This window comes from Sebastes umbrosus, chromosome 5 (genome assembly GCF_015220745.1).
Source record: "Sebastes umbrosus isolate fSebUmb1 chromosome 5, fSebUmb1.pri, whole genome shotgun sequence".
In the NCBI taxonomy this organism is placed as follows: Eukaryota; Metazoa; Chordata; class Actinopteri; order Perciformes; family Sebastidae; genus Sebastes; species Sebastes umbrosus.
The window spans coordinates 24,016,835-24,039,302 of NC_051273.1; the positions used below are offsets into that span (position 1 = coordinate 24,016,835).

At 44.1% G+C, this 22,468-nt stretch overlaps 1 protein-coding gene across 7 annotated transcripts in view; it reads left to right on the top strand.

Annotated features, from left to right (window-relative positions):
* dab1a (DAB adaptor protein 1a) overlaps positions 1–22,468 on the top strand; it is a 314,427-nt gene that overhangs the window by 290,653 nt on the left and 1,306 nt on the right. For 4 of the 7 annotated variants that reach the window (XM_037770006.1, XM_037770007.1, XM_037770008.1 and 1 more), the window contains 8 exons: positions 215–268; positions 6,655–6,822; positions 10,031–10,093; positions 10,200–10,296; positions 11,749–12,146; positions 12,768–12,963; positions 13,801–13,949; positions 15,168–15,264. In XM_037770006.1, the coding sequence (XP_037625934.1) occupies positions 215–268; positions 6,655–6,822; positions 10,031–10,093; positions 10,200–10,296; positions 11,749–12,146; positions 12,768–12,963; positions 13,801–13,949; positions 15,168–15,248 (1,206 nt within the window). In that variant the 3' untranslated portion in view covers positions 15,249–15,264. The remainder of the gene's footprint in view (positions 1–214; positions 269–6,654; positions 6,823–10,030; positions 10,094–10,199; positions 10,297–11,748; positions 12,147–12,767; positions 12,964–13,800; positions 13,950–15,167; positions 15,265–22,468) is intronic. The other 3 variants (XM_037770010.1, XM_037770011.1, XM_037770012.1) reach the window with 1 other exon arrangement.

Genomic DNA, 22,468 nt, shown 5'->3' on the forward strand with positions numbered 1-22,468 from the left:
TTGCGTTAAAGAAGTTAGTGGTGTTAAAACAAATTTGCAATTGGCAATAATACCGCCAAACCAGTTGATGGAAACCTTTTTCTTTCTTTTTTTGCGACAGTTCAAAAGTTGGCTTAAAATTCGCTTTGCAATTGAATGGAAACACAGCTACTGTTAAACCAGAGGTAAGAGGCTCTCCTGGCTTGTTCTCTGACTCTATTGGCTGGTTGTGTAGGTTCCCACCAGTCAGCAGAAGGAAGGGGTCTATGACGTCCCAAAGCGACACCCAGTGAGTGACCGTGTGTTTGTCCCACCACCCGCCTCAGCCTGCCTCCCCCTCTCAGACAAACCTCTCAGCTGCTCCAGCGTAAAGCCTTTCCCTCCGGTGCCCGAGCCTCGTGAAGCTCTTGTGCAGTGATGATTCTACTTCCTGTTAACATCTCTCTGTGTACTTAATGTTTCCCTGAGAGGTTTGCTGGGACCCAGTGCTCTTGTGCAGTGTTGCTGTGCTACTCCTCTGCTTGTGTTGTAGCTGTGGTGGCTGGTGCCCTTTCTCCTTGTGCTCCGTGGTGCCTGCTCTTTAAAGGGATAGTTCGGGTGTTTTGAGGTGGGGTTGTATGAGGTGCTTATTCATAGTCAGTGTATTACCTACAGTAGATGGCGGTCGGCACGCCCCCAGTTTGGAGAAACAGACAGGAGTACCAGCACAGGAGCAAAGTAATGTACTGCTGTGGACGGAGGCAGCAGCAACACGGATTTTGAAACCTAAAAAAATCAATATCGGTTTAAGTTTATGCCATATTTTAAATATTTTCACCGCTTTACCTCGCCGTCAGACAGCCCTTTCCGACGGGAAACTGAAGCCATTATCTATGCTCTCTTCAAACCCACCAGACTCCATTGGAAAAAAACAGGAATTTTACCTCGCAGAACACAGGAGTTGCTGGTCTACCGCTGCCTCGATCGGTAAGTTTGTTTGTATTATTGTGTGACTTTGGTGATTCTGAACTAACCCTTTAAATCACCAAAGTCACACAATAACACAAACAAACTAACCGATTGAGGCAGCGGTAAACCAGCAACTCCTGTGTTCTGTGAGGTAAAATTACTGTTTTTTTCAATGGAGTCTGGTGGCTTTGAAGAGAGCAACAGCTTCAGTTCCCCATCAGAAACGCAGACTATATAGCTGTCTCACGGGAAACAAAAAGCGGTGAAAATATTCTAAATAAAGCGTACACTTAAACTGATATTGATTTTTGTAGGTGTCTAAAATCCGTTTTGCTGCTGCCCCCGTCCACAGCAGTACATTACTTTGCTCCTGTGCAGGTACTCCTGTCTGGTTCTCCAAACTGGGGGCGTGCCGACCGCCATCTACTGACTATGGATAAGTACCGCACACAACCCCACTTCAAAACACCCGAACTATCCCTTTAATGGTTAACTGGGATACCGTGTGTGAATGTGCTTGATGAAGCATGCCTGGCTGTGGTTTGCCAGCGGTGAATCCAGCTGCAAACCTGCATGACCTTATCCCAGATTGCGCTGAACAACACGTTCTGTCACTGTCATCTTTCCTTTAATGGATATAAATTATGTGTCTGACTTTAAATGTGCATGGCCTCATATATTCTGAATTTTTATACCAGGATGTTCATGCATATGAGTAAGAGTGTAAATGTATATTGCTGTGTGTTATTTCTGTAAGCTCCCCGTTATTGCCTCACACTGCCAGTGGTTCTCATGAAAGATGACCTTGACCACTGTCAGGCTGCTGCACTATAACTCAGCTGCTCTTTTTATCTGCCTATAAAGATGCTGGTTATATTGTTGCCTGATTTAATCCGCTAAAATCTTCACACTCCCGATAACCAGGCTGTGTGTGTGGATGTGAGGTTGTATATGTGCATTTGTATGTGAACACTTCATCCCATGTTGCTGGTCTGTAGATCAGTATTCCCTCAGAGCCCACCAGCTCCATATGTATTCCCCCTGCAGTGTTTTATTTTTTTATCCTTAAACTGCTAAAACTGGACTCCTCCACGAGTCTACACGTCGCTACTGGCAGTCACAATCCCACTCTATGAATTTTTGGTAGACTTGGAATCAGTCTCGCTGTTTCCTGGCTGCGTATTATCCCCAGCTTTGGTAAGAAGCTTACAGGCACCATGGTATTTCTGTTCTCTCCTCACCCAGCCCACAACACATGCTGCTATTTGGATTGCCTTTGTGTTGGCAGGTGTCTGAACGTGAGCACATCCAATATTTCTCTCTTGTCGTGCAACCAATTGGACAAGTCGTCCATTCTGGTTTAAATAAAGCGAATTCAAGCTTCCCAGTCCGTCACAGGGAGTAAAATACAACCCTGGATCATAGACGATATAAACGGATCATAGACATTTAAGAATGTATTTTGTGGTTGACGGCTCGTATTTTTAATTTGAATATGATTTATGTTGGTTTTAAGATAAATATCCAGACTCACAGAGGGCAGAAAAACTGCTGCTGTGCTGCTCTCTCTGTGGGTTGCATGTTGCAGTGATGTCACAGCAGGTCTTTTCCATCAGAAGTCAAAATTCACATCATATTTTTATTATATGAGCAGCCTCAAGGAGACATTTCTGATTGCTACAATATCTCACGTTTAGTGGAAAGAACTACAGAAGTGTCAAAAAACTGATGTTGAAATTGCTGCAAAGCTGCTGTTGTTGTCACCAACACTATCAATTCAGATAATTACAAAGGAGCTATATAGCCTATACGATGAGTTAGTTTATGTTATAGTTTAACTTATTAACACATTTGGGCAACATTAGTGTTTCTATGGAGTGACTTCAGGGCTTGCATTTTTATTTTTTTTTTTTTTTTTTAGTTTATTTGTCATTTTCAACTTATAATCAAATACACCTATGAAAATAAACATAATACATGTCATTACATTTGAAATACTGTAGTGACAAATTATTTTATATTATTATTTTAATTAAATAATAAATTAAACGATTCGTTGTTTGGTCTATAAAATGTCAGAAAATTGTGAAAAATTTGTCCAGAAACCAAGATGACATCCTCAAATGTCTTGTTTTGTCCACAACTCAAAGATATTCAGTTTACTGTCATAGAGAAGTAAAGAAACCAGAAAATAGTCACGTTTAACAAACTGCAATCAGAGAATTTAGACTTTTTTCCCTTAAAAAAACAATTAATCAATTATCAAAATAGTTGGCAATCAATTTAATAGTTGACGACTAATCAATTAATTAATTAATTGTTGCATGTCTAAACTAAAGCAAGTTTATCCTGACTGAAAAGGTGTAGGCTTTTACTTTAATTATTTATTAATTAGTATTAAATTTATACACACAAATGTGTGTCTAATGTATTCACTCAAAAAGTCCCAAATAAAGATGACACACTAGTGTTTATACCTCAGTTTTATATTTATTAATCATCTTATTTTAAAATATTTTTTAGAAATCTAAATTAACTCTGTTGACTGTTGTACATCTTTGTTTTGCATTTGTTCTATCTTTGTTTTTTAGTTCTCATTTTGGGCTCATTCATTTATAACAACTTCTGGATACAGTCTGTTAGCATCTTATTTTTTACTTTATACATAAATTGTGCCGTTTTAAAGTCCACCAAATCTCTAAATTTGAGAGCTTGTGAGTTTATAAATAAAACGCTGGTGATAACGATCTTGAAATAATGCGTTAACTCTTATCAGCTGGATGTTTTCTTATTCTTCCTGTTCAGCCAACATGGCGTGAACGCAGCAGCAGTTCCTGTTGTGACCTTACTGAGTCGGGGAGGGACCAGAGGCAGCAGCGTTTATCTGACCGATGTTCTTTAAGGTGGATTTACTGTGTGTTTCATTGGCAGGAGAGGTTCATTGTTTTCTCAGGAGAAGGATTAACAGCGGACGGTAGTGTTAGATGAGATCATTGCACACACTACGCCTGGGATGGAATGATAGCACAGGCAGAAATGCGACCTCCTGTCTAAAGCAATCGCTTCTGTTGTTTACTCTGCCACCGTCTTAAACGATGACAAATCAATAAAACAGAGACAGACACACACATAAGGCCATTTCAGTCTACTGACCCTTTGACCCCGTAGAGTGTGTTGAATCAACAGAAGCCCTGAGTCCACATGAAGAGGTCAACATATTACCTCAACACATCAACTCTGTCCAAACATTGGATTAGTATGATACATGATATGATATATCATCATATATGACCCATATAAGAGGGGCATTACTGCAAATTAAAATGTGTGTCTTAATTGGCCTAGTTTCCTCGTTTAGATAAAGGTTGCATTAAATTAGGCCCTGACCAGACAGACCACATTTTGCAGGTGGAAAACGTGAGGCGCACCGCACACTGCCTTTCTGTTGCCCGATCAGACAGAGTATTTTTTGCAGTTTGCTGCGTCTTTTTTATTTTTTGTTGTTGTTGTTGCTAGGCAACCACCGAATGAGTGCTAACCTTAGCGTAACACAAACCGTGAAATGCGCGCTAACTTATAGGAAAACAAATTACCCAAAATCTCAAGTACCGCACTAATTTGCCTACTGCAGTTTTCTGTTCAGATCATGGTAACTACGTTTAGTAAAGTCATTTAGCTCCGGATATCCAGCAAAAATCACCAAAAATGAGAAAAAAAAGCTAATGACGTCGGGCGCTGTTCCGCTCCAAGTTGAATTTTTTTCAACTTGGGGTTTTCAGGACAGTCCTGAAAAAACGCGAGGCGCATAGAGCAGAAAAACGTGAGGGCCTCAGCAATGCAAAGGCAGCGCGTAAAACACTTTGCTCTCATTGAAAGCAATTACACAAAAACAGCCCCGCCTGCTAAAACGTGCTCTGTGTGACCAGGACTTAAGTGTGCACGTGTGTAGCTGTAGGTTCTCGCGTCCATGTGTGAAATAGTGACCGAGAAAATTACTTAAAGGGAGAGAAACTGTCTTAGTTAGTTTTCCCACTGTTCCAACAATCATCAACTCTGGTTTGAGTGTTTGAACCGGAGACTGAATAAGTAACCTTAACATGTTTTACTGTTTACTAACCCTGTTTCTGGTGAATGTGACACAGCAGGGAAAAACAACAGAATGGCCAGTGCAATGACACAAAAACAGCCCCGCCTACTATAACGCACTCTGTCTGATCAGGGCCTCAGTGTGCATGTGTGTGGCTGTGGGTTTTAGTGTCCGTGTGGGAAAGAGTGACTGAGAAAAAGACTTAAAGGAAGAGCAAAATGTCCATAGCCTGGTTGTGTTTTGTTCAGAGTTGTGAGTCAGTGTGTGTCTGTGTGTGTTTGCATGTGACGATCGAGTTCAGCAGCGCTTTCGACCGTGTGCCAGTGTGATCAGTCAGCCGGTAGGGGATCAGCAAGGTGGCGTTAATTAAAGGGGCTGCGATAATTGTATGCAGAACACATGTGCACAGGTAATTACTGTTTCCCTGGAGATGGCTAATTGATAGGTGGCGGCTGCACTGATAAAGATAAAGGGCTGGGCAAAGAGATGGCGAGAGTGTATAATGGGCACAGAAGGATAATTGGCAGGGCAAGAGAGAGAAAGAGAGAGAGAGATGGACGGAGAGGGATAGAAGAAAGTGGGCAGCAGACTGAAGCTTTCATCGAGTAGATAGTCAGGTACATTTTAATGTCCCAAAAAGATCAGTTACATTTCATCAGTTGGATTTAAATGAGCCATTATGAGTTCGAGGTTTCAGAAAGAAAAACAACCCCGTTGAAAAAATGGACAATATTTCCAGAGCTGATTAGTATTGGGGCAAGCTGTTCTTGTTCTTCAGCATCAGCTAATGACGCCCATACTTCATGCTTTCATCCAAAGAAAAGAATACACTCAGCAATATTGTACTCTCGCTTTGCCAGACCAATCTGCACATTATGTGCCAGTGCCAGTGCTGGTGAAAGGTCTGGCATCATCATTCTGCTGAAAAAAAACATATTGGACGTTGTTTGTACAGTCAGATTATTCAGTGGCGGCTGCAAAATACATGCACAAGTACACCAGTATGGCTCTTATATGTGTTTTTAGCATAGTTTAGAAGCATGATGGCACAGTAGGATGAATTAACTTTTGGCTTTCTTTTCATGGGATTTGTTGCAGATTATGAACGGATAATATAACGCCGGATTTCTTCTGTAATTTTTAGATTTTAATTCACTTTGATGGAGAGCCAGCTAGAGCAAGCCAGCAGGAAGGAAGCTCTTCCTGTTTGCTATAATGTAACATATACTCCCTCCCTTTGCTCTCACATACAGCATGTTAGTTAATCCAGCTTCCTTACTGTGCCTGTCTATCTATCTGTCTCACACTGTGGTTCCTGACACAGGGGAGCAGGCTTTACAGAAACACAAAGTGGGGTTTAAACCCCAGCTCAGTGCTGTAGTATAGACTAAAGGTAGGGATGAGCTTTAAACCTTTTCAAATCTTCACTTGGGCTCTGAGTCTGGCAAGAAGAACCTTGCTCTGTGCCTGAATGTGTGGCGTGTGTGATTTGTGACTGTAACACCTGCAGACCATCTTATTCCCCTCATTTCACCTCGATCCTCTCTGTCCCAAACCTCTCTGAGTGTATGAAACACAACTAATAAGTGTGAGTGCATTTTCATCCCACCTGCCATCTAACACTGGGGTTGTGATTGCAGAACGGACATCAAAACTCTCCCCACCACCATCATCATCATCATCATCATCATCAACAACATCATCAACAACATCATCATTCTCATGATCAGCCCCTCCAACAAGAACAACAACCGCAGCAGCCGGCAGTGGCAGATCTGATAGACTTAGACCTGGATATCGTGACTCAGGTAAGGCGCTATATGTACACACAGCGCTCTTGTTGTTGTGGTTCAGACTAGGGAAGGGCCGCTGTAAAAAAATCTGAAACCGGTTTGATTTTAAGCCAAACACCAGACCGGACCAGTTTACAGAATTATACCACTAGGTGTCGAGAGGAACATAATGGTTGCGTCCGAAATCCCATACTAATATGCCATTTAGTACACTACAACAGTATGTAGTAACGCCGTGGTACGTGCCTGCGTGCGCCTCTTCCTCCCTCCCACCTCTACTGAAATGGGAGCCTCAGCTCACGGCCTCACAGACACTACCGGCTCCGTTAGTCCGTTTAGAAACAAACATAATATTATGTTAATCACGTCATATTGCTTATCACTAATGCAATACAAGTTTGATTTAGTGCCGTAATGCCATCGGCACATGTTGCTGATGTCTGCTACTTTTAAACACAAATGCTGGTTCAGCCGGTTTGCGTAAAATCAAACCGGTGATAGCTCGCCTACCGGACCGGCCTGGCAAAACCAGAAATTGACTCTAGTTGAGACATAAGCTCGGAGGGTTTTCAGTATTTCTGAGCAACAAACTGTCCTAAAGGTAAAGGCATATCCTCAGATGATTTCCTGTCTCCTGTCCTCATCTGTACCCTCTTTTGTCCCTCTCTAGCCGTTAGTCACCCCGACACTTGACCCCTGTCATGTATGAATAAAACATGAACAACCTTGCTGTTGCATAGTAACCAGGTGGAGGCAGAGAGTAGAGTAAAGTGCCTTATGTACGGGTCAACCTGTCCGTTCACATCTGCATGTGTACGTGTGTGAAAGAGGGAGGTCTGAGCGGTATAGTCGAGAGAGAAAAACACTCCAGTAGCTCCGAGCGGAGGTCCTTTCAGGGCGGAGTGGACGTAAAGGTCAGAGTGTCTGTCAGGGAACCGGTGGGGGTCGGCGGGGTGAGCAGACAGCGGCGGTCATCTCGACGGTTCAAGCTGCTCGCAGTACATTAATAAAGCATTCATAACACTCTGATAATCACAGCAACCTGACCCCACCGCCCCGACGCTGCACACGTACTGAATATTGAGTCCAGTGACTTTAACTAAAAGTGGACAGAAAGTCTATAAACGTCCAACTTCCTGTTCTGTTTGAACTCTCTCTCCAGTGGCATTTCTCCTGTGCCGATGGAACATTAGCAAAGGCTCTGTGGTATTGACTCACAGTGGCACAACATTCAACTATAGGAGTTTATTGTATTTTATGTTAAAGAGATTTGAGAGAGTTTGTTAAAATGTGTTTTGTGAATGTAATCCCATGGACATCCTGTTATCAGTCCATTTTGCATATCTCTGATATCGTCGTGTTGAGTCGATCTTTATCTGCGGCAACAATAGTACATATTACAGCCCCCTCTCTTTGTAAAAACATACCCATGCAGACCCATGACTGTAAAGCGCCACGCTCACAGATCCATTTTCTGATAGATGTAAAAAAGAACTTTGTGACCTACGAGAGAGAACGAGAGGGAAGATATTCTAAGAACATTCATTATCTCAAAAGAAATTATACGCATCCATGATTTATGCAAATCTCTGACCATGTATTCAAGGCTTAAATTCCTTTACGGCTAAAAATAGAGTTTCCTTCACTTGCCACCGGCCTAAAGATATTATTAATGTGCAAAAAAAAAGGGGGGGGAGATACTAAAGAGTAGGATCATTGGGACACTGTGAAAGGAACAAATTCAGATCAAATAGAAAGGCTGCTGTCTTTGATAGCTATTCCCTCACACATCCTCTACAATAATGACCAGAAGAAGACACTGTAATGATGCGGGGGGGGGGGGGCGTGGTAGTCTGCTTTTAGACCAGCTGATGGAAAGGATCTTTATGTGGAGCACATGACAAAGACTGTGTTTTTTTTCCCCCTTGGAAGATTGTGATAACTCTTGGTAGGTATGTCATCATAATCAATCATTTCATCTCATTATCCCATCTCTCCTCACCCCTCTGTTACCTCTTCTGTGTTGCTGCCACAGTGCTCAGGTAGGTACCAACATACCAACATACCAAGCTAGTGTCGTGCTGCATGCATTGTGTGCTGCATGTTGCACTGGAATGCAAACTGACCCAGATAATATAGCAGGCTGTTCTCATACACTGTTTGTAGCTATAGCTACGAAAAGTAATGCACTGTAATTCGTGTATACGCCACAAAATCAATTTGTATGTAATCCACATAATCGTGAACCAGGAAGTATAAAGAGCGACAAATGCCACGTAGGGAGGAAGTTTTATTGCCTAAACCTAACTAAGTCGATCTTTTCCTAAACCTAACTAAGTAGCTTTTGTCACGTAACTTCCGTACTTAAATAATGCCACTTCCATTGTTATTTTAACCTAAACCTAACTAAGTAGTTTTGCTGCCTAAACCTAACCAAGTTGGTCTTTTCCTAAACCTAACTAAGTAGTTTTTGTCACATAACTTCCGTACTTAAGTTACGCCACTTCCGGAGTTATTTTAACCCAAACCGCGATCTTTTCCTTAACCTAACCAAGTATTTTCTATGACGTCACTTCCGCACTTAAGTTACGCCACTTCCATTGTTATTTTGACTTAAACCTAACTAAGTAGTTTTGCTGCCTAAACCTAACCAAGTTGATCTTTTTCTAAACCTAACTAAGTAGTTTTGTCAAGTAACTTTCATACACAAGTTACGCCACTTCCGGAGTTATATTAACCCAAATTAAGATCTTTCCCTGATCCTAACTAGGTCGTTTTTGTCATGTAATTTCTGTACTTAAGTTACACCACTTCCAGTGTTATTTTAAACTAAACCTAAGAAGTTTTGTTGCCTAAACCTAACCGAGTTGATCGTTTTTCTATCGCGTAACTTCCGTACTTAAGTTACGCCACTTATGGATTTATATTAACTCAAATTACAACCTTTTCCTAACGCTATAGTAACTAAGTAGCTTTGTTGCCTAAACCTAACGAAGTTGTTTCCTGTAAAGTCGGAAGCTTACTTTGAAAAGACTGCACACATGTACTGAGCGTAAAAATGACACCTGCGTGACGTGTCATTCGTAGGAAAATGCACAAAAAAAGAGGAATAACTTTTCTCATATCATACGAACCGTTGTATGAGAATACGTTGCATATACTGTATATATATAGTAGAAGAGTGTTTTTATTGTACCTGACTGTTAGTTTCTCTTATTCTCAGAATATCAACCAGTTAGAGATCTTTGGAGACATGTCCACACCTCCTGACATCACCTCTCCATCGGTGAGTAGCTGTCCTACATGCACAGTTTGTGAATTACATCTTATAAAATCCTTTCTGTATTTATGATGTTTTTGCTCAATCCGATCTGCAATCACGCCCTGCACAGACCCCCGCCTCTCCAGCAAACACCCTCGACCCCTCGCTGGGCCTGCAGCCTCCCACGGAACTGTTTGCCTCCTTCAATCCTGCGTCTGTGCCCTCAGGTAGGACCTTGTTCTGCTTAAATACACCACCGCTACAAGCGGAGGGGAAACAAACGCAGCGGGAGGGAGAGGAGATGAAGGGGAGCCGGAGAGTCGGAGGTAGAGGGCAGAGGGAGAAGAGAAGAGAAGGAAGGGGGAGGTTGAAATAAATAGAGGGGGACGGAATAGAATTGAAATGTAGATGAGGGGTGGGGAAAGAGGAGAAAAGGTGGTGTTGGTTGTGTGTTGAATATGAAATGCATCATTAGCTTGCTGCCTCAGATGCTGCTGATTTACCTGTGGCTGAGGCAACTGTGGAGGGAAGTAATAAAACATGCTGAGATGATTGCAGTGAAGACTCCTTGGTATGCACGGTGAAGCAGACGTCGGTGTATATACCGGTTCTCCTCACTCTCCTCACCTCCGTTCGTCTCCTCTCTCTCTGTGCATGTGTCAGTGTAGCAGGACGGCCGAGGTCAAATGTCAACTTTCTCTGCTGTAGGTACCGACTGGAGACCAGAAACAGGAGGCTAGCTAAGTGTGTAATAGAATGAGCTTCTACTGATGAGTTTGAGTGATTTTAATGAGCGAGCGTCGGGCTCTTCCTTTTCATAATGACTCTCCCTCATTCTGGAGGTAATTATGATAGTCCACCATGACCATCAAGAGACACCACATTAGCTGCAGGCAGAAGTAGGGCAGCGCTCTCTGGTGATGCATGGGTTATTATCATCTGTGTGTGTGTTTTTGTGTGTGTAGAAGAAAAGCAGTGGTGAGCATTGCACTGTGGGTATGCAGCAGACCGGCAATACATCATCCATACTAGACTCGCGTGACCACGCCCCCTTCTGGGGGGAAACAATCCCGTGTCCCTCAGAGACGGTAACAGAATAAAGAGAAGAAGTTGAAACATGTCTCCAAACTTCTACTTGACTTAGACCAGCGTGGCGTCATCATCGAGGCTCGCCATCACAGGAAAGAAAATGCTGAAAAGCTGTTGTGTAGCAGGTTAACCGAGGCTTTCACACTGAAATCTGAGGCATATATGATACGTGAACATTCACTGTCAGTGTGCTAAATGGCTAAATGATGCTGGTTAACGTTAGCTGGAGTAATACAGTCATACATTAACGTTATAGCAGCATCAGACTGTCGTCGGTATCTCCAATGCTCAGGGTCAGGCGAAGGTCGCAAAATGATTATTAGACGTGTGTATAAAGCAAACGTTTGTATAACAAAAGATGAATGCATACCAACTTGTCAAAATTACAATCCAAACATACATCAAATTGCATTGAAGTCTATGAGATCTTCAGTTTTCTATTCCCCAAAAGGGAAAGATATACCCGTATGTGCCGGTCTGATGTATTTTAATCACTTCCTTCTCTGTCTTCTTTTTTACATCATTAAGATTTTACAAATATTTTCTGTGTATGTTTGTTAACCTCAAACTGTTCCCTCTCTTGTCACCAGGTTATGTGACGATGGGAGCGGTCCCTCCCGGCCACTGGTCCCAGCAGGCGTTTGCCGCCCAGACACCGCTGGCCTTCGGGGTCCAGTCTCCTCTCGGCGCGGTGGCCCAGGTGCTGCCGGGCGGCCAGCCTCTCATCTGGGGCCAGGCCAACATCTTCCCCGCCACCCAGCAGCAGTGGGCAGCCATGGCAGCCGGAGCCTTCCCCCCCACAGCCTACCTCCCCGCCCCGGGCACTCTGCCCGCCGCCATGTTCCAGACTCTCACCCCCGTCACGACCGTGACTCCAGCCGGCGAGAGCCATTCGTGTGCTGGAGCCGGCGCCTCGGCTCCCTCCCCTTCTGCGTCGTCGAGTCCGCAGCACGGGGAGAGGAGGAAGATGGGCAAGGAGATGTTCAAGGTGAGGAGAAGTCTGATGAGATCAGAATTATGATATCTACTGAGAACTTGTCTTTTTTAGAAACTGTGGTCACGACGCAAATGAAGAAAAAAGTTGGCAGCAAAAATCAACAGAGAAACCAGGAACCGTGTTCAGCTGTCATTGTTTTTCTGTCGTTTTTTGGGGCATTATATGACTTTATTAGATAGTCGACTAAACTCCTGTTTCCAGGATAACTGAAAAGCTTGCTTGCATGGAGCTCATAAACTTTGTCTTTACCTGTCACCATTTTCACGGTACTGTGCATGTGCAACTCTCAACAGAGATGAGAAGGAAGCGTGATGGCTCACTCCTCAGCTACATCCATCATGAGCTCCGGAAAAAACTGGGTTTAATTTTTTTTTAGTTGTTAGATTAGAAACCACAATCTTGGAAAGGAAGTAGTGAGCGGAGGGGTACTCAGTTGGTTGCAATCTGCAACCACACCACTAGATGTCACCAAATCTTACACACTGTCCCTTTAAAGCATGTAAACATGTTCTAATAGAAACTCAAAATACAAGTATGAACCTGGAAATGAACATGATGTGTCCCCTTTAAAGTCACTGCCCACTTTTAATATTGGCCTTCCTCTTCCTTCAGGATTTCCAGCTGGCGAAGCCTCCGGCCATGCCGGCGAAGAAGGGCGAACAGCCCGGCTTAGCAGGAACCTCAGAGGCATTCAGCTCTTACTTCAGCCGTGTGGGCACGGCCCAGGACACGGACGACTGTGATGACTTTGACATTTCTCAGATGAACCTGACACCGGTCACCTCCACGACACCATCCACCAACTCACGTAAGACCTCCATCTATTCACGTCTGTCTGTACTCTAAAGCCTCGTCCACACTGGGAACTTCAGGAGCGCGTGGCGGCTGCGTGACCTGTTGTTTTTTATTTCGGCGTTTGTGTTAACAGGCTCGAGCAGCCACACTGCCCAATTGTCAGCTGCGTCTCTTCTAGAGATTTGAGGTCTCGCCTAATTTTGACGCGAGCCGCGTGGTTCACAGCAGCAACAGACAGTGAAGGTGATCTATTGAGTGTATATTGACATCATATCAGCAACATTACCAGTTTCGATGTCTCTATCTGTAAAAAATGTTACGGAGATGAAAAATCAACACTTCCTGCTTTCATTTCAAAATAAAAGCCCTCAAGCGTTTAGTTTTTTTGTGGACAGAATTCCTTCATTTGTAAACACAAGGCTTTTATTCTGAAATATGTGCCGGACAGTGTTGTAGAACATGCAGTGACTTGAAGAGCTCCATGAATGAATATAGTACGGGGTTTTAATTGTGGATTATTACTATTATTTACAAATTACAACACGTTTCTTGACCTTTCTCTGTCTAAAATAAATATAAATGATATTTATAGTGAAATGAAATGGCCATTATGAAAGGCAAAGTCTATGTAGAAAGAAAGGGCTGACAGCTGCAGCAATATAAACGCAGCAGAAACGCAGCTGGTGTGAACACCCAACGAGTCAATCAGCCGCCACGCAGCCGCCACGCAACACAACGCAGCCGCAACGCAGCCGCCACGCAATGCAGCAGAAACGGGCTCCTGACTTTTCCAGTGTGGACGAAGCGAAAGTCTGTAGCTGCGTCTGACCCAGCTTGTCCTCCCCTGCAGCGCCCACCCCGGCTCCCAGGCAGAGCTCCCCCTCCAAGTCCTCAGCCTCCCATGTCAGTGACCCCCCCACCGACGCCACAGACCCCCCCACAGACGACTCGTTCGGGGAAGCAGAGGGCAGCCCTAGTCGCAGTGGAGAGGAAGATGCTGTAAGTGTGTGTGTGTGTGTGTGAGGACGGTAGAATAAGTGTGCGTGTGCCTTTAATAATTCACTCCTTATGCTGCTATAACCGGCGCAGCGTGTTGAGATCTGCTGATAAATAGCCTTTGTAGCGGTGTTGGCGGGCCAGGTAATCACTCTAGCTGATTAGGGGGCCGATGCTGTTGTGTCCCTTAGTGTGTGTGTGTGTGTGTGTGTGTGTGTGTGTGAGTGTGTGTGTATGAGCATGAGCGTTCCTGTATAAGTATGTGGTTCAGTGTGCGTGTGCATGGTCAACACAGCGTTAAATTAGCTGGTGGAATTGTCAGAGACATCATTAAGCTGTTATTAATACCAACCAGGTAGCGTCCATACATCACTACTTCTACATGGACAGACTCATCTCTGGTGAGATAGAGGAGGAATAACGCCCCGATTCTTCTTCCAGGGGGCAATTAATATTTATTCTACCAGCAGCGCCTCCATCTGAGAGAAATTAAGGAAAGATGAGGAGATAAAGAGATTTCTAAAGAGGGCAGAGAAGCTCCCTTTGCCTTTGACCAAAGTCCTCGTAAATGAGTGACCTTCCAAGAAACAAGACTTTTCTCTGCCATTTTTCTTTCTCTCTCTCTCTCTCTCTCTCTCTCTCTTTCTCTCTTTGTGTTTCTTTCTTCTCTTTTGCTCTGCACTCTCCAGGCGTGAAACATTAGTTTTATGCCTCCAATTGGAAAAAAAAAAACTTTCACACTTGGGTAAAATGTCACCAGGCCTGAATAACACACAGAAGCTTTACACAAACCAGAGAAGTGTGCATCGGTGGCGGCGCTGAGTGAGCGAGTGCTGCGAAAAGGTTACAAAGAGCGACAGGAAAGATGGAGCGAAAGGCAGAAAAACAGCCTCCCACTCTCTGTTTTTTTGGTGGGAAAAGCAGCGGATCAATAGAACGAAGGCTTTCATAATAGAGGAACTGTGAATGAGTGTGCATTTGCAAATGTGATTGTGAGAGTGTGTGGGCTGTGGGATCTCTCTCCGAGTGTCCTCCTTTAGAGTACTGACACCTTTTCTCTTTTTGCTTCCTGTTTACGTCTACTCTTGTACCGATCCTGCAATCCTTCTTTCAGATTTTATACTCTTCTCTGTCTACTTTCCTTCTCTTCTACTCCTCCATCAACTTTTCTTCCCACACTTCTTCTTCTTCTCCTTCCTCCCTTTTCTTCCCCATCTTTAGGCGTGTGGTTCTGGGTCGCCCTGCCCCAGTGAGACAGCAGAGCCCAGCCCAGACCAGGCCAGTCCAGAGGCTGGGAGCTAGATAGCAGCAGGGCAGGGTAGGTATCTATACTTCTCCTTCTGCCCCTTAACTCCTCCTCCTCCTCCTTCACCTCCCTGCTTTCATCTGTTCTTCTGGTTGACTGTTGCACCTCCCACTCACATTAATCAGGCTCATCTCTCTCTAGCGGCTTCTCATTTCCCGATTTTGTGCTTCCTCGTCTCCTCGCTCCTCGATCCTCAGAAATCATGCATCAATGCATCTCGAAGAGCGAGGATCAAGGAGGCTTGCCCGAGGAGCTATAGGCGAGGATACACCGGTGTATCCTTTGTGGAATATCTTCGGCACCCGCGGTGTATAAGAGGCGCGACTGACAGCTGGAATAATCTCAAACCACGACAGGACTCAACAAACAGCGATATCCGTCTGAGAATAAGTAAGGGATAATGTACAGCGAGCCGGTCATTGTTGTGAAAGAATCCCCGACAGGGCGATGCTGGTCTCTGTCACAACAATGGCCCGCTAGCTGTACATTATCCCGCTTATTACACAGCTACTTACTGAAGAAATCAATATTTTGACACAAAAATGGTCTGCCAGAGTCCGACATCAGAGGTGCGCCCATAACAACGGTCTGCTATACATAGCAACAGTCTGTTATACATAGCAATGGTCTGTTATACATAGCAACGGTCTGTAATACATAGCAACGCTCTGTTATACGTAGCAACGGTCTGTTATACATAGCAACAGTCTGCTATACATAGCTAGGGTCTGTAATACATAGCAACGCTCTGCTATACATAGCTACGGTCTGTTATACGTAGCAACGGTCTGTTATAGAGAAATTACAGACCGCAGAGCCCCGTGATTAACCAATCAGAATCCAGTATTCAACACAGCCGTGTAATAACTAATAATAATTAATAATGTTGTGGAATTATTCCTTATTTCATGGGCTATTTTGGGATTTAAACATTGTTATTACTACATACTTGTATATAAAAAAAAAAAAAAAAATTAAAAAACAAAGCATTCGAATGGGGATTTGGAGGTCGATTACCATGGCAACGGTCAAAGCTTCGAAGCATTCGGGTCGGCCCTACGCACGCCATTTTTAATTGATGTTGCACATCTTCCTCACCTCCTCCGCTCACATCTCCCGTGGGAGGGACTAAGACGCAAGGAAAGGAGTCAAGGAGAGGAGTCGAGGAGGTACAAACTCAGAAATGGGAAAGGCCTCCTGTGTGCTGCATCTTTTCTTCATATTTTCCTCCTTCGGTTGCGTCTTTGATCTCATTTTCAGTTTTTTCCTCATTTCTCCTTCACCTGCTGTCACGCATGCTCAAAGGAAGACAAGGCATGTGTTTGAGAGGTTTGTCATGTGTGTGATTGTGCATGTGTGAGTATGTTGCTTGCGTTTCATTATGTGTTGGTTATTTTTGTTTTAGCCTCACCTGGAGTTCTGTAAGTATCTATATATTACGTTGTGGCATCACGTGTGTGTCTTTTTGAAACAATAATGTGACGAGTTCATCATCACGCATGATCACTTCGGCCATCGTGCTCTGTGCCCTCATTGTGTCCCGTCTGTGTGACGTGTCCCCGCTGTAAATCACGCCCGGTTCCCTAAATAGCACACGTCCCACTCGGAAAGGCAACAGTGTGTGACAGCCAATCAGAAAGTGTGCACTTCAGTGAGCAGGACGTCGTCTGGGATTTGCCAATGCTGTGTGCAATATGCTGATCTTGGATGTTTAGCTTAATATAAAAATGATGTGTGCTGTCGTTTTTATGCATTATGTATGTTACATGATGTAATGTAACTCTTATTATCTGAGAAAGACAAGCAGCTGCCGTCAGAACTCAGGGAACTGATGATGTGTGTGTTTTCACACTTTTTTGCACACTTTGTCCAACAGGAAATCTTTCTTAACTTGCATAGCAGTTAAGAAAAACTATGATGGAATATGTTGGTCAACGACCTTTTTTTCCATGACTAAGACGAGACCATGACGAGACGGCACCACAGTCATTAAACACTAACTGATATCAAACACGCAATATTGCCTACGGAAAAATACAAGACTAAAATGTAGTTTAAAATATAAAAACTAAAAATCTCTATTTATTTTCGTCACCTTCCACCTTCTCTTAACTTCTCTTGTCTCAAACACACAGACCGCGGCTGCGCTCAGTGCATCTGTCCTTCCTCTTCCTCAGTCCCGACAATCGTGCTACTATAATGCATAAAGTTTGCGGTACTTCTCAGTGTGAACGCACTTATGCACTCAAAATAGCAAGTATAAGTACAGATGTACATAATAGTACACTTACAAAGTACAGCATAATCCATCCATCCATTTATCCATTTGATTCCGCTTATGTGGGGTTGTGGGGGCAGCAGGCTTCGCAGGGAATTCCAGACGTCCCTTTTCCTCAGCAACATTTTCCAGCTCTTCCTGGGGGACCCCGAGGCGTTCCCAGGCCAGACCAGATATATAATATATAATATAACCCCAGGGCCTCTTACCAGTTGGACGTGCCTGGAAAACTTCTAAAGGGAGGCGTCCAGGAGACAGGTAGAGCAGCGGCTCTACTCCGAGCTCCCTCCGTATCTAAAAGCCCAGCCACCCTACGAAGGAAGCTCATTTCGGCCGCTTGTATCCGCAATCTCATTCTTACGGTCACTACCCAAAGCTCATGACCATAGGTGAGGGTTGGAACGTAGATGGACCGGTAAATCGAGAGCTTTGCCTTTCGGCTCAGCTCCCTCTTCTCCACAACGTTGCCCGCATAACTGCTGACGCTGCACCGAACTGCCCGTCCATCTCCCGCTCCATTTTAACTTCACTCGTAAACAAGACCCCGAGATACATGAACTCCCTAAGTACAACATAAGACTAAATTTTAAAAAAATAGCTGATAAAAAAAGAGAGAAAACATTTTGACTAAAATGTAATGACTTTTCGGCGACTAAAATTGCACAAACTATGAAGGATAAAAATGACTTAAATGTGACTAAAACTAAAAATCATTTTCATTTTAAGACTAAAACTACATCTAGAATAGCTGCCGAAATGAACAGTGTTTCATAGGCTGGACATGTCTTTTAGAGACATGTCAACGTGCAGTTCTCAAGGAGACAGAGGGACACACGCCAAAGAAGAGAGACATTTTGATCCCTGCCTCCCCCCCACCCCCGGTGTCCTCGTCACTCCTATGTGTGGCTCCTTAATGACAGCTGCTGGCACTCACACTGGGAAAACTGTAATGGTTTTGTTTTCATCGGCTAATACTGGGCTGCCAAGATTAATGACTGCTCCGGCATAATTGGCATTAATTAAAACCCAAGAAAGCCTTCTAGTTCTTCCCCACTCAAGGAGCGGAGGAGGGGAGGCTGAGCCCCCCCCCCCCCCGTTGGCCACCGTCCTCACACATTCAGCCGGTCTGAAAGCTGCAGGGCAGCAGGTGGATGTGGGCCTTAAGTGGGAGGACGGATTGTGGAGGACTGAGTGGTGAGTTTGGCTGCAGACTGGCTGTTATGGCCAGAAGCACCGAGTTTTTCCTCTGTAGTAGGTGGACTGCTTTGGTCCTGGTCCAATGACGCTGCTCCCATATGGTGTTTACTTGCTCAATCACACCGACTTTAGACAACTCCCCAAACACACACACACACACACACACACACACACACCTGTGCAAAAGGCCCAGTTATTCCCCAGACGAGCACACCTGTGATCGATACTGTCACCACCTGTGCTCATATTGGTGCCAAAAATACGTGTGTGAGTGTGTTTGCTGCCGGCCCTGACCGCCTGTCTTGTCCTCCCCCTCCCACGGTGTGGCTCAGACAGACATGTGTTCAGGCTAGTGGGAGTGTAAGTGTTTTTTTGTTTTTTTTTTTTCTCTTCTGGGGTGATCTCATCATGTCCAGCGAACGCTCCCGAGTCTCAGCCGTGAAATGGCCTGCTTCCACGGTTCACTGAACAATCTCACATCGCTCCCCCTGCCCAGGGCCTACCGCCGCTCACACACACACAAACACACACACACACACATAAATGTCCACACGTGTACCAGCCAGGCCAGATATTTTGGCCTTCAGGCCGGTGCTACGCCAGCACATCGCTCATACCTCCTCCACCACCCTTCCTCCTTCCCCCCCTCTCTCGGCCTGGGGTTTATGGAGCTGAAGCGGCGCCGCTTGGCAGCGCTGGTTAGATGATGCAGGATGACAGTGGCGGGCTGTGGCTGTGGTGCAGGGGCTGAGCAGTGTGTGCTCGCTGTCACTGCTTGTCTCAGCCTCTTTGTCACCTCTCTCAGGGCTGCTGGCAGCTACTTTCTGCTGACTGTCTGGCCCCACAGTTACAGCTCTGTATCCCAGAGAACCGGAGCCTCGGCTAAAGCATTCCTCCCAACTTTAACCCCACTGTTCTCTTCAGGTGAAAGCCGACGTAGATTATGCAACAGGTCGGGTTTTGGTGGGATTTTGAGCCTGAAGCAGTCTTTCTTTTCTCCCAAATGCCACTCTGTCCCATGCGAGAGCTGCATTCAGATACAACATGAATTAAATCTTGCTTTATTTTAACACAGAATTCACCAATGGACAATTACAGACATTATTAACATCAACTTTAAAGGCTAACTTTGGTTATTTTTCAACCCTATTTTCCATGTTTTTGTGTCTAACTGACTAATAGGGACAAAAAATGCTTAAATTGGTCCAGTATTGAAGGAGAACGCTATAGACGGGAGCTGCTTACGGGCTGTAATGTAATCCTATTGGAGCAAGCTGGCATCGTCATTAAAAGTTCATGTTTTTGTCATGACCGGCTCTGTTATTATAAGTATCTGACAACATTATAGAAAGAGTCTCGCCCAAGTAAAAGTCTCGTTCTGAACTCTGGCGAGGTGACGTGTTGCCGGAAGACAACGGTGGAATACTGCAATACATCCATGGTGTCAAGGCGAGTGTTCGTTGTGTTGGAGTACAGGAAGTGTATTTTTGTGTTATCTAAAAGATATTCAATGTCATGGCTGAATATTATATATATTATATAGAGTATACGGATATTCTGATTTCACAGCGAGACTTCTCCTTGAACAGAACTCAAGGTAAAGGTAAGAAAAAGGTTTTATTTCTCTGTAGGGTCCTTTCCATAATGTTATCAGACACTTATAATAACAATTTGAGCCTGTCAGCGGCAAAGAACAAGCACTTTTAGTGAACGTAATGTTACATTGATGCTGCTCACTTGCCCTCGCAGCTCATTTTAGTGGCTGCCGGTCACAGCGTTCTACCTCAATACTGGACAAATTAAAAAAATTGTTGTCCCCATTAGTCGCTTAGACACAAAAACATGGGGAAAATAGGGTTGAAAAATGAATTCTGACAGTACCAGTATTAAATTAAGACTGTTTCATATCCAGTTAAAAGTTCCTTGTAGGAACTTTAAGTACATGGAGTCATACAACTCAGGATAATCATTAGGTTTTTACTCTCAAGTTCTCACATAGATGTCTCAAAATTTCACTTCATCTCGTATAATTGAACTGACGGGCAGCAGAAACTGTTTTATCTGATAAGGATCCCAAAACTGCAACATATCATTCATTTTCAGCCTTCAGAGGATGTCGCACCTTCACACATCAGCAGAACTTCCTGTCACTCCAGTCGGCTCACATCCTCAGTTTTCATCTGATTCTCTGAACGTTAGGTACCGTATTATCCTCGTGTGTCAGCTACTGGTAGACCCCCAAACTCTGTGCACAGAGTGAGAGAAGTCTCCCACAATATAATAGGCCAGCCCAGTAGTCTCCAATCAAGTTGTCTGCATGGCAGATTGAGTGGCTGGCTGTAATTATGTGTACGATAATAACGGGCCCATTGTGAGTGACTGCAGCAGGCTTGGCGCTCCGACTGCAGGGGTGTTCCATCATCCGCCGTTGTCTTCCGGCTCAGTCGGGGAGAAATACAGACATGATGACTCATAACTGGTCTTTCAAGGCGCTAGTTTATACCTCTGATTCATACTGGTCCTGGAGGGAGTCTGGAGTGGGAGAGAATATGCATGTGCAGCGCACAATGACACACTCAGAAACAATAACTCACACGCACATGGAAAGGTTTCAGAGTGAGGGGTGAATTGTTCAGTGAGAGCTCTGAATGGAGCTGAGACCTGATTGGACGGTTCCTCTAAAGCAGTGTGCTACTACCACCTGGTGGTCATGTTAGGCACAGTCAGGGAACTAACAAACCTGCAGATCTGGTACTTGTCAGGGCTTGTAGGTGATACTTGCAGTTCAGTTGGGTGAGAGAATGAATCAGAATCAGAAACTCGGGTCCTCCCTTTTAGTTATGTAACATTCACATGAAGCCAAATATTACAAATCCAACCAGGTTTTTCATAAGCCTTGTGGAAGCCTTTAAGTTTCTGACATCCAGCATCTCCCAGGACCTGAAGTGGACTTCCAACATAGACACCATTAGGAAAAAGACCCAGCAGAGGATGTACTGCCTCAAGAGCTGCTGATCCAGCTCTACACTGCAATAATCCAGTCTGTTCTCTGCACGTCCAGCACTGTGTGGTTTGGATCAGCCATCAAACAGGACAAGAACAGACTGTAGAGAAACTCACTGGTGCCAGCCGGCCCTCCATCCAGGACTTATACACGTCCAAAGTCAGAATGCATCGCTGCAGTCCCCTCACACTCTGGACACAACCGGTTCCAGCTTCTCCCCTCTGAGGGTTGCTACAGAGCACTGAACGCCAAAACAACCAGACACAAGAACAGTTTCAGGCCGTCACTCTGACGAACGCTTAATCAGTCATTTACTGTCAGTAACCCTGTTACACCAAATATCTGCTGCTGCCGTTATAAATTATAATTCTTACAGTCGTTAATGCACATTTTTGCACATTTTTAGATTATTATTTACAGTCTTGAATGCACAATTTTAGATTATAATTCTTACGGTCTTTAATGCACATTTTAAGATTATAATTTACAGTCTTTAATGCACATTTTTTATGTAATATGTACATATCATCTCACTTTATGTACATAAGGTAATATGTACATACCTGTCACTGTAGATATAAATCCTACTCAGTGTACATACAGTATATAGTCATCTCCACATGTACATACTGTACATAATCATCCCGTCCATGTATAGCCATCCATTATTTATTTCTTTGCACTATTTGTATTGTTTACTACTTCTGGAACACTTGACTTGAATATAGACATTTTAT